Raw genomic sequence first — 13,327 nt, 5'->3', positions numbered from 1 at the left:
GAACTAGGAGCAGGAGTAAGCCACTTGGCCCCTTGAGCCTTTTCCGCCATTCAGTAAGATCATGGCTGATCTGATTGTCACCTCAGCTCCACATTCCCGCCTACCCAAATAACCTTGCATCCACACCCCCACTTCGCTTCTCAAGAATCTATCTAGCTCTGTCTTAAAAATATTCAAAGACTCTGCTTCCACCGCCTTTCGAGGAAGAGAGTTTCAAAGACTCATGACCCTCTGGGAGAAAAAATTTCTCCTCATCTCTGTCTTAAATGGGCGACCCCTTCAGGCATTTAATTGATTGCAGTCAGGCCTTCCCCGCGACTGAGGCCCCGCCGGCGGCAAAGGTCCTGCCCACCGAGAGCTGCTGGCCAATCAGAGGCTCGTCGTTGCCATCAGCACCAGCAGGAGTGGTGGCTGCTGGAGGCACTGGACCCAGCTGAGGCCCAGGATCGTGGAGGGATCACAGGCCACAAATGAGTGAAGGCAGAGTGGGGAATGTGGGGAATGAGGCCATGGGGAGAGAGGGTGTGGGGGGGGTGGTGGTGGAGGTGTTGGTGGGAGACGGGGGCAGGAGCGGTAGCTGCCAGCGGCCGACCCCCCCCCACGCCTGCCTGATGCTAGGTCCCCCCCCCCCCCCCCCCACTCAGATTTTGTCAAGCAGTCTTAGCCCAAGGGCATAGGAGATCCTGTGCAGTCTCCATTTAACCCCTGAGCTACCACTAAATTGCGGTAGCCTCAGGGATAATGGGTGTCAACTGGCTCATTAATGAGCCTAATTGACATGTCGCCGCCTCCGGCCAGGGATCCCGTGTCAGCCCCTCTGCCTTCCGACTTAATCGTGGGACGTTTTCCCAGCCCCAGGAATCTGATGCAGGGTCTCCCTTACAATTAACTAGGCCCAGCCTCTATGGTTCCTGCTGTGACAGGCTGCATGAAATCCAGCCTAGTGCTGTCCTAGGGATTTGTAACTTAGCTATCAGTTGCAACTAATGTGATGATGCAATTTGAATTAAAACACAGTGAATGAAATCTCTTAGTCAGCAGACATTAACAGAACAAAAGGGAGGGAGAACAAATAATGAGCACCAATCCAACCAGATTCAGAAGCATTTAGAATTTTCAGGTAACTGGGCCAGTTACCAGTATCTGGACAAGTGAGGTACAATGCAGATAAATTTAAACACATAGAAAATTGAATGTGGTGCTTAGAAGTTAATGGTTGCAATCCCAGGATATCACTAAAGAGTCTGAAGAAAAGTCTTACGGACTCAAAACGTTAGCTCTGTTTCTCTCTCGAGCAATGCTGCCAGACCTGCTGAGTGTTGTCAGCGTTTCCAGCTTTTATCCCAGGATATCACTGTTGGAATTCTTACGGCTGTCATGCTTGGCCTAACCATTTTCAGTAGCTTCATCAATGACCTTCCCTCTCTTATTCTGTGAGGAGTGGGGCCATGCAGTGATGCTCTTACGGTTGCTCCATTCACAACTCCCCCAGCAATGAAGGAGCCTACGCCAGTCTACAGCAAGACCCGAACAACTTCGACACTGATAAACAGCCTGCTAACATTTGTGCCACAGAAGTGTCAGATAACAACCATCTCCAATCATCTCCACCCCCTACCCCACCCCTCAGTGGCACCACCATCCTGGCTTAAGTGGACCAGCCATATTGACACAATGGCCACAAGAGCAATACAGAGACTTGGTACTCAGCGACAAATAACTAATTAACTTCTTACCCCTCTAGCATCATACCCAAATTGTTTTCATCCTTCAAAGGAAGTTAAAAATAGGAAGATCAAAGTATAGTGGAAATTTTCTTGCTCATTGAAGCAAACAGTTTGAATCAGGTCAAGAGTCAACAGGGTGTGTTCTGTGAGAGGAAAGGATATGATGAAAGAATGATTGGAGTATTTGGCCTGTCAAGACCAAAAGGCTTAATGGATTTAACAGCCATTTCCTGTTCCTGGACTCCATCTCCTAACTATAAACTGGCATAATACCGATTTATGATTTTTTTCAATCCAATTGACTGGGACAGAGCAGATCACCATTAAAACATTAAGAGTATCATAGGGCAGTGATTTAACTGAGGCTTTATAAGGCTCTGGTCAGACCACATTTAGAATATTGTGAGCAATTTTGGGCCCCGTATCTCAGGAAGGATGTTCTGGCCCTGGAGAGGGTCCAGAGGAGGTTCACGAGAACGATCCCAGGAATGAAAGGCTGAACATATGAGGAACGTTTGAGGACTCTGGGTCTATAATCGATGGAGTTTAGAAGGATGAGGGGGGATCTGATTGAAACTTACAGAATACTGAAAGGCCTGGATAGAGTGGACGTGGGAAGATGTTTCCATTAGTAGGGGAGACTAGGACCCGAGGGCACAGCCTCAGAAGGAAGACCTTTTAGAACAGAGATGAGGAGAAACTTCTTTAGCCAGAGAGTGGTGAATCTATGGAATTCATTGCCACAGAAGGCTGTGGAGGCCAGGTCATTGAGTGTATTTAAGACCGAGATAGATAGGTTCTTAATTGGTAAGGGGATCAAAGGCTACGGGGAGAAGGTGGGAGAATGGGGTTGAGAAACCTATCAGCCATGATTGAATGGTGGAGCAGGCTTGATGGGCAGAATGGCCTAATTTCTGCTCCTATGTCTTATGGTCTTATGTACTTATGGTCTGTCCACCATTGACACAGTCCTCGTGCAGTGCCCCGGTGACAGGAGATCCTCCTGCCTCTCAGCAGGAGTCTCCTAACATGGCAGGCCACTCAAGGCTGCACTGAGGACACCCGCCAAAGTCATCCAGGGCAAGGGAGGTCGGTAGCAGATCGGCAACCTCTCTCCAGTGAAGCTGCAAGGTGGGAGGAGCACTGCCTCAGAGCACTCGTAAACGCATCAAAAATACTCCAAAGTAGCCACCACGTGGGTCACATGGGTACGTTCCTTGTGGCTGTGAACGTTAAGTGCTATAATTAATCTGTAAATAAACCCTGGCCTCATTGTCCCACACGCAGGTGTTTTTTATAGTATGTTGTGGCTGTGGAACTGCTTGCAGGGAATAGACAATAGCTTTAATAGTTTGATGCAAGGCAGGGTGCTTCTGAGTGTCAATATTTGGCCAGGGTAAGTGTGTTGACAGGACGGTGACATGAGTTTCACTTAGTACATGGAAAAAGGTTTGGACACATAGTGCCCACTCATCCCTGAGGCCAGGACTTTTGAAACAATTGAAACCTCTGCCTTACCAAAGGACCCCTGACATCACGGCCATCCATGCGCTTATGGCCAGGGGCTTCCACCTGAGCATCGCATGTTCTCTCACCTCATCCTTGCGCCCATCCTCAGATGAATTGCCCCTATCTGGCATGTCTTCAAGGGCATTCCTTCTTTCGATAGTGAGGGTTATGGAGGGTGCAGCACACCACGACCATGAAGGACACACATGATGCGGCGTACTGCACTGCCCTTCCTGATCTGTCAAGGCACATGAACTGCATTTTCAATAAGCCGATGGTCTGCTCGACAATGGTCCTGGTGCTTCCCTGTGGCTGTCATTGTATCTCATCACTGCTTCTGTTCTGGGGCCCCTCACTTGCGCCATGAGCCATCTCTTCAATGGATAACCCTTGTCACCTAGAAGCCATTCATCCAGGGCATCAGGACCACTGTATAAGCCTGGCGCCTGTGAGTTTTGCAAAATGAAGGAATCGTGGCTGCTGCCCAGGTACCTGGTGCATTCCTGCATGATCCGTCGATGATGATCACAGGCCAGCTGGATGTACAATGAGTGGAAGCCCTTCCTGATAATAAAGGGGCAGGGCTGTCCAGCAGGAGGCTTTATGGTGATGTGCATACAGGCAATGGCACAGCAATCATGCTGAGGTGTGCACCAGGCTGCATTATGCCACTGAGGTCTCCACATGCTACCTGAAAGGATCCTGTCATGAAGAAATTGGCGCGACAGTGACCTTCAGATCTGCAGACATCGGGTAACCCCAAACGCAGTTGGAGGATATGTCCCCTGCCAGCATGTCACAGGATGATGTGACTGTGGCTCTTGAGAGCCTGAGCCTCCTCTTGCATTGTGTTTCAGGCATCTGTAGATCGCTCAGTCTCTGCATACTTGAGGAGCTGCATAAGTCCTTCCACACCTCCACTGAGGATGTATAACGACTTTATCATACTCTGGATCTAGTGCAACTCTGGCACCTCACGCACCACCAGTGCATCTTAAACCTCCCGATCTGGACTCCTTGCTCTCACTCTCCTCCTCCTCTCCTCTTTACTGGAGGCTGTGTCTCCCACAGAGACCACAATCCTCATTTTTTTGGCTAGTTCAAAGCCTAGCATGATGGACAAGGTCTAAATGGATCTCTCAGCAGGAGGAATAAGGCCTCTAATTATGATAAGTTTTAAATGCAAACTCTGCTTCTTGCATGAAGCACTTCCAGCAGTAACAGCACTCTGAACTGCTAAGCTGAAACTCAGGGCCCAGCTGAAGCCTTTAAACCCGTCCTGACAAACCTGCTCATAAAAAAAACAGGAACCCTGCCTGGCGTGAAACTGACACCGCAGGCGTTTTATTGATAACACAATGGGCGGGATCTTCAGGCCCTGAACACCAGTGGGCATTGTTGCAGGCGTCCGTGACAATGCCCGCTGGTGTTGGGGCCGGAAAATCCCGGCCTATGTAATATTCAGGTCAATGCCTCATTAACGAGCTTAAATATCCACTTTAATTAAATTTGAATAACGCAGACAGGCTCCCCATTTTTGGCCACACCCACCAGCCATATTATCTGGACCTGGCGTGATGACGTTGGGAATGCAACCCGCCCGATAAAATGTTGGCGTGTGTACGGAACACTCCCATTTTTGGAGCATATTATTCAGCCCAAAGTATTTGTTTAGTTTCTCTGCCATTTCCTTAATCCCTGTTATAAATTTTCCTGTCTCCTTCATGACCTAGACCTTGGTGTTGTTACGGACAGGAGGGGAGTTAACTTAAACAGCGCTGATTTCTCCACTCACTATCCGTCTGTAAGCAGAAAGGTGCTTTTTGATTTTTGATTTCCCCCTTTATAAGTGGTGGCGAATTTTCCCCAACACTTCCATTTTGGAGCTATTCAATCCTCTATTAATATCCCCACAGAAAGCTCAAGATAAGGTAAAATAAGCGGGGTAGTTTATTTTACACGCACAAACAAAACGCCTTTTGAAAGTCCATGTACACCACATCAACAGCATTACCCTCAAGAACCCTCTTTGTTACCTCCTCAAAAAACTCCAGCAAGTTACTTAAACACAATTTTCCCATTAGAAATCCATGCTGGCTCTTCCTAATCAATCCACGTTTTTCCATGTGACTATTACTTCTATCCCGAATAATTGTTTCTAGAAGCTTCCTTACCACTTGAAGTTAAACTGACTGGTCTGTAATTGTTGGGTTTATCCTTACAACCGTTTTTGAACAATGTTTGCAATTCTCCAGTCCTCTGCCACCTCCCCTGAGTCTAGGGAAGACGGAAGGATTAAGGTCAGTGCCCCTGCAATTTCCACTCTTACTTCCTTCAATATCCTTGGATGCATCTCATCTGGTCCTGGTCCCTTGTCAACTTTAAGTACCAACAGTTTATCCAACACTTCCTCCTTTTCAATTTTGAGCCCTTCTAGTGACAGTTTCCTCCTCTGTTACCGTGGCCTTGGTAGCATCTGCATCCTTGGTAAAGACAGGTGCAAAGTATTCATTTAATATCTCAGCCATGCCCCCTGCCTCCATGTGTAAATCCCCTTTTTGGTCCCTAATCAGCCCTATTCCTCCTTTTATCACCCTCTTACTATTTGTGTGCTGACAGAAGACATTGGCATTCCCCTTTATATCGGCTACCAGTCTTCTCTCATAACTCCTCTTTGTTTCTCTTATTTGCCTTTTCACCTCCCCTCTGAACCTTCTGTATCCTGCTTGGTTCTCAACTGTATTTTCTACCTGACATCTGTCAAAAGTGCACTTTTTCTTCTTTACCTTAACTTCTATCTCCTTTTTCACCCAGCGACCTCTGGATTTGTTTGCCCTACCTTTCCCTTTTGAGGGAATATACCTTGACTGTGCCCGAACCATTTCTTCTGTGAAGGTAGCCCATTGTTCAGATACAGTTTTTCAAGCCAACCTTTGGTTCCAGTCTAACTGACCCAGCTCCGTTCTTGCTCCATTGAAGTCGACTCTCCCCCAGTTAATTATTCTTAGTCTGGATTGCACATTGTCCTTTTCTAATGTCATCCTAAACCTTACGATACAATGATCATTGTCTCCTAAATGTACTCCCACTGACACTTGGGCCTGAATTTTGTGCTCGTTGGGCGTGCGCAGTCGGCAGGCCCGGGAGTGGAGGGGAAATGATCCCCCAACGGTGATCGACCCCTGACCACAATTTGACGCTAGCTGGGGGCGGGAAGAGGGCAGGCACCACCGCAAGTGCTGATAAGCGCTTCCACTGAGCTGCCTGAAGGCAGACAGATGCCTCAGGGATCTGCAGATCTCCAAATAGTAAAAGAAAGCACAAAAATGCTACAAAAAATGTCCATGCAGCACAATCAAGTATCTGAAAACACCTCATCAAAAAAACTATCCCCAGATATTTCTTTTTATTTTATATCCTAACAGAGATTTCATCCCGCCTTTGGAAGAGGTTTCATCAAAAGTGTAAAGGCCACCTGTCCATTTGGCCCATCCACCAACCGTAAGGTTGGACGGGCCACGAAAATCGCTCACAATTGGGCCGTTAATGAGCTTAATTGTCGGTGGGCGCTCTTCAGAGTGCTGCTCACGCCTGCCCGCCCGCAGCATGTAAAATTCTGGCCTTGATCTACTTGGCCCACCTCATTTCCAAGAACCAGGTCCAACAGTGCATCCTTTATTGTTGGACTGGACGCATACTGCTGTCGAAAATTCTCCTGAACTCTAATCTAGGAATTCTTGCCCCTCTCTGTCCAGTCTACATTCGGGTAATTAAAGTCACCCATTATAACTACTCTATAATGTCTGCATCTCTCTGTAATTTCCCTGCAGATTTGATCCTCTACATCCTTCCCACTAATTGGTGGTCTATAGGCTACACCAAGCAATGTAATTGCATCCTTTTTGTTCCTTAGCTCTAGCCAAATTGATTCTGTCTTTGATCCCTCTGGGACATCCTCTTTCTCCAATATTGCAACCATCTCTTAAAGGGAGGTGGTGAAATAGTGGTATTGTCACTGACTAGTAATCCAGAGACCCAAGGTATTGCTATGGGGACCTGGATTCAAATCCCACTATGGTAGATAGTGGAACTTAAATTCAATAAAAATATGGAATTAAAAGACTGATGATGATGATCATCATAGAACCATTGTTGTAAAACCCATCTGGTTCACTAGTGTCCTTTATGAGGCGCAGAAAATCTGCTGGCCTACATGTGATTCCAGACCCACAGCAATGGCAATTTGGGGTGGGTAATAAATGCTGGCCTAGACAGCAATGCCCACATCCCATGAATGAAAAAAACACAATACAGCCACCTTTTCCTCCTGCCCTAGTTTTTCTGAACACTTCCTGAACCAGGAATGTTTAACACCCAGTCTGCCCTTCCTTAAGCCAGGTCTCTGTTATAGCCACAACATCACATTCTCATATTGCAATCTGCCCTTGTAACTCCCCAATCTTATTTACGATACTCCGTACATTCACATACATGCACAGTAACCCTGATTTAGACTTCATGACATTCTCCCTTACTCTGACTGCACCTATGAACTTACTATTCTCTATACTTGTGCCATCTGTCTCTCCCAGTATATTGTGCACCTTGGTATCGCTCTCAGATATTCTCTCCTGGTTCCCTCACCCCAGCCGAGTTAGTTTAAAGCCCTCCAACACCCACCAAAAGCACTGGCAAAACGACCCGCAAGGAACTCAGTCCCAGTTCTGTTCAGGTGCAACCCGTCTGGCTTGTACAGCTGCCATCTTCCCCAGAGCCAGTCCCAGTGTCCTAGGAATCTGAAGCCCTCCCTCCGCACCATCTTTCCAGCCATGCATTCATCTGCTTTATCCTCCTATTCCTGTACTTACTTGCACATGACACTGGGAGTAATCTGGAGATTACTACATTAGAGGTCCTGCTTGCTAATTTTCTACCTCGCTCCCTAAATTCTGATCGCAGGACCATATTCCCCTTCCTACCTAAGTCATTGGTACCAATGTGGACCACGACCTCTGGCTGATCACCCTCCCCCAGAAGAATGACCTGCAGCTGCTTGATGACATCCTTGACCCTGGCACCAGAAAGGCAACATACTATCCTGGAGTCACGTCTACGGCCGCAGAAACACTTGTCTGTTCCCCTAACTAATGAATCCCCTATCACTATTACTCTTCCTTTCTTCTTCCTCCCCTCATGTACAGCCGAACCACTCGTGGTGCCACAAACTTGGCTCTGACTGCACTCCTCATGGGAACCAGCGTCCTCACCAGCTTCCAAAATGGAAAATAGATTTTTGAGCAGGACTGCAGGGGATTTCAGGCAGAGATGAGGAGAATTTGTTTCTCTCAAAGGGTTTTGAGTCTTTGGAACTCTCTTCCTCAAAAGACAGTGGAAGCAGAGTCTTTGAATTTTTTAAGGCAGCGCTAGATAGATTCTTGATTAAAGGATTGGGGGTAAAAGGCAGTAATGTGGGGGTGAGGTTACATTCAGATCAGCCATGATCTTTTTGAACGGCAGAGCAGGCTCGAGGGGCCGAGTGACCTACTCCTGCTCCTAATTCGTATGTTCATACATATGTTTGTATGTCCAGCATTCCCTGCCTGATTCTCTTGGACTGCCTGGCGGTCACCCATTCCCTTTCTGCCTCCAGGTTCCTAAGCTGCGGTGTGACCACCCCTCTGAACGTGCTATCAACATAGCTGTCAGCCTTGCGGACGTGCCACAGTGACTCCAGCCACCACTCGAGCTCTGAACCCGGAGCTCAAGGTTCTGCAGCTGTCAGCATATGCACTTCCTGCATATGTGGTCATCTAGGACACTGGTAGCGTCCATGACTTCCCACATATTACAGGACACACATTCCACTCGACCAAACTGCCCTGCCATGTCTTAACTTTATTTTACTTTGGTTATTTATACTACTTTATTATACTGGCCCTGACTTTCCCTTATTCCTGGTGTTTTGCACTTAAATCCAAGTATAGCTACTTTCTAAAAGAATAATGTGCTTCTTTTTATAACAATTTAAAGACAGCCCCTAACAACCAATAAACTTCAGTTTTCCTGTGATGGCACTATTAGTTTTCTCTCACTCTCCTTTTGAATTCAGCGTGGGCCAGTTCCAAGCAGCTGACTGGTCCCGCCACCTCTCTGATTCCCAGGTAAGTAGTGTAGGCCTCAAGTCTCGGTCCCGGTTTATACTCTCCCGCTCTGGGTTGCTTCCTCGAAGTCCCACCGCCTCTCTGACTCTCAGGTAAGTGGTGTAGGCCTCAAGCCTCAGTCCCGATTTATACTCTCACTCTGGGTTACTTCCTTGCAGGTCCGCTGCCTCTCTGACTCCTAGGTAAGTGGTGTAGGCCTCAAACCCCAGTCCCGATTTATACTCTTCTGCTCCAGGTTGCTTCTTTGATCGCAGGTCTGCCGCCTCTCTCAGGGAACTGCACGGATGAGGAACTTTGGTTACGTAGATAGATTGGAGAAGTTGGGACTATTCTCCTTGGAGAAGGGGAGGTTAATTTGATAGTGTCATTCAAAATCAGAAGGGGTCTGGACAGAGTAAATAGGAGAACCTGTTCCCTTTTGTGGAAGAATCAAGAGCAAGAGGACACGATTTAAGATAACTGGCAAAAGAAGCAATGCTGACATGAGGAAAAATGTTTTCATGCAGCAAGAATGCACTGCCTTAAAGTGTGGTGGAGGCAGGTTCAATTGAGGCATTCGAAACGTATTTGAATTATTATCTGAAAAGGAAGATCGTGCAAGCCTACGAGGAGAAGGTGGGGGAGTGGAACTCGTCAGAGGGTCAGAACAGACACGACAGGTCCAATGGCCTCTTTCTGTGCTGCAACTATTCTGGGGTTTGGCAAAGTAGTTATTCTGGTCACTTCATTTACATGCCAATCCATTTTTGGATCTTTTTGTTTCAAAATATAAAAATGTTATTATCGGAGATAAATCTTAAGTCAACCAGGTTAAAATAACGATCTTACAAGTAAGCTAATTAGATCTTCTTCTGTGTTATTGTAGTTTGCTCCTCTTGTGCGGGTGACTAAATTGAGGGGACATAGTTAAAAATAAGATGTGTTTCTTTTAAGGCAGACATGAGGAGAAACATTTTCACCCAAAGGGTCATTGGTGTGTGGGATTCTCTTCTCCAGAAAGTAGTGAAGACAGAGTTAGACAGATTTTTGTTAGGCAAGGGAATCAAGGGTTATGGGAGGCAAACAGGAATATGGAGCTGAGACCACAACCAGGTCAGCCATAATCTTATTGAATGGCGGAGCAGGCCCGAAGGCCTACTCTTGCTCCTATGTTCCTACGTGATTCTGTCGGTTTCTGAAACTCCTTTTTATTCTTTGGGCACCTCTGCATAAAGATTTTACAAAGTGTAGGAATTACCACCATCGTCAGCTTGGACTGAATTGGTATTTACTTTGTAGTTAAGAAAAGGTGAAGGATCCCTGTCGTAATCACAATGAATCTTCTGCCCTTTTGCTATTGTTTCAACTTTCAGCTTCCCACAAAGACAACCGCCAGGAGCGGAATGAGTCAGCACATTCGATCAACAGGACTTATCATTTGATTTTCATTCAGTGCACTCTTACCAGATGACACTTTGATTTGCTTCACTGGCACCTAATAAATGCCACATTGGTACACCGTGTACACTTTAATCTTTTTCCTAAGTGTTGTTAAGTAATCTTAGGCAAATAAGCATTGCACACTGTCTGTAAAATAACTGTATCCATACCCCTCCCGTCAGATTAGGGTCCAACCTCTTAGCCAACAGCAGTCGAACAATTTCATCCTTCGAATGTGCTGCAGCAATGTGCAGGGCAGTCCTTCCATCCTGAAACATGGGAATGAAAAGCACGTTACAATCAGGGTTGTGAAAACCAGGCCAGAATCTCTTCTGCTAGGACACCTGCTGCTCGATTTTCGAGCTGACAACGTAGCAGCAGATGCTGAGTGAAAAGGGGCAACTAATGGGGGAATCCCCTCAACCAGTCCAATTGAAGAATTAAGAAATGAACCAACCTGAGACTGAGAAGGAATTGTCTAATAGGAGTGCATGAACTCAATGTCAAGTCAGGTACCAAAAGAAAAATAAGGGGCGGAATTTGGCTGCTGATGGCGGAACAGGAAGTGGGCGTCACTTCCCCTCGCTTTTTGCCATGTCCCATGTGATTACTGTCAACATTTAAAGTTCCAGCGGCGTGCATGGGAGGCACATGTGATCACGCAGCAGGGGAAGCTTCTCAGTGGTGAAACCCACCGTCAGCTGACAATGCAACAGCTACAGGCAGGATATAAAAGAGCCTCCTGGTCAAACAGTGGGGGCTCTGCATCACGGTCAAAACTTTCCTGCCCAACTCCATTGCCCTTGACATAAGGCTTACTGAGAGCACAAAGATGGCATGGGTATTTTTTAAAATTTAAATTTCACTTATACATATTTCACATCACTTCGGTTTCACAATATTCATGTGTGCATCATCGTTATTTGTTCAGCCCAGCTTAGTCTGAGAGCTAAATGTGTTGGCATGCCTCATGGCTGGGAGGCACTGACAGAGTTTAGGGACCTTTCTTTATTATGGATGAGGCAATGTTGTGTTTACACGTCCACTCTTCATTGAAAAGGACATTGTCTGAGGTCACTCTCAGTGGTGATAATTAAAATGTTGTAGATAAACTCAAAGGACTATAAGGACTCTGCCAGCTAACACCCTGAGAGGGACCCACATGCGGAAAGTACTGACACCACCTTTAGGCCCCTCATTTTCTTACCATGACTGACTGTTCCCACCACCCTCCACCACACACAGGATGCCAGGCTCTTCTCATTTCACTCCTCCAATTCCCGACCCCACCCTCTGTCATGCCTTGGATCCCTCTTCCACTCCTTCAAGCCCCCGACCCCACTCCACATCAACCGACTCCCACCGCTGACTCACCCTTTCCCAAGCCTCCTTGCAAGCTGGCATTCTCCCCCTGCTCCCCTCTCTTTAGCCACAGAGTTCAACGAGGAAAACCGCTGACCTCAGACACAACTGCACAAAGCCAAATGTTGCATACCACCTTTAAACAAACATGAACCAGGTGCCCTGAGATTCTCATGTGCTGCTGACTTTTATCGTGAAGGTAGGACAAAATGTTTAAGAAGTTTTAATATAATGAGTATTCATGGGATGCAAATGCATTATCAGTAGGAAACTGACACAAACGTGTCACTGAGTTAATCTCCAAATTTGAACCCACTCTCGAGAAAGCAAATTTTCAACTCCTGCCTAATTAAGTAACATCTGCGCCACACAAGTGCCAGGCAATGACCATCTCCAACAAGGGAGAATCTGACCATCACCCCTTCACATTCAATGGCATTACCATCACTGAATCCCCCACTATCAACATCCTGGGGTTAACCATTGACCAGAAACTGAACTGGACTAGCCACATAAATAATGTGGCTACAAGAGCAAGTCAGAGGCTGGGAATCCTGCGGTGAGTAACTCACCTGCTGACTCCCCAAAGCTTGTCCACCATCTACAAGGCACAAGTCAGGAGTGTGATGGAATACCCTCACTTGCTTGGATGAGTACAGCTCCAACAACACTCAAGAAGCTTGACACCAACCAGAACAAAGCAGCCCATTGATTGGCACCCCATCCACCACCTTCAACATTTACTCCCTCCACTACCAATGCACAGTGGTAGCAGTGTGTACCATCTACAAGATGCACTGCAGCAGCTCACGGAAGCTCCTTAGACAACACCTTCCAAACTCACAACCACTACCTCCTAGTAGGATAAGGGCAGCAGATAGGTGGGAACACCACCACCTGGAAGTCCTCCTCCAAGCCACTCACTATCCTGACTTGGAAATATGTCGCTGTTCCTTCACTGTAGCTGGGTCAAAATCCTGGAACTACCTTCCTAACAGCACTATGGATGTACCTACACCACACGGACTGCAGTGGTTCACAACCTTTTCAAGGGCAATTAGATTTGGGAAATAAATGCTGGCCTAGCCACATCCCATGAAAGAATGAAAGGAGAAGTCATCCCATCCACCACGTTTCCCATTCTTGCAG

General features: G+C 46.9%; 1 protein-coding gene across 1 annotated transcript in view; it reads right to left on the bottom strand.

Moving 5' to 3' along the window:
• The window catches only part of trpn1 (transient receptor potential cation channel, subfamily N, member 1), a 331,698-nt gene that overhangs the window by 268,938 nt on the left and 49,433 nt on the right, over window positions 1-13,327 (bottom strand). The window contains exon 3 of the mRNA XM_078540988.1: window positions 10,987-11,085. Coding sequence (XP_078397114.1) covers window positions 10,987-11,085 — 99 coding nt within the window. The remainder of the gene's footprint in view (window positions 1-10,986; window positions 11,086-13,327) is intronic.

This window comes from Cetorhinus maximus, chromosome 4 (assembly GCF_964194155.1).
Source record: "Cetorhinus maximus chromosome 4, sCetMax3.hap1.1, whole genome shotgun sequence".
Lineage (NCBI taxonomy): Eukaryota > Metazoa > Chordata > Chondrichthyes > Lamniformes > Cetorhinidae > Cetorhinus > Cetorhinus maximus.
Note: the sequence above shows the minus strand (reverse complement) of the source record. Positions and strands in the feature narration are given on the sequence as shown.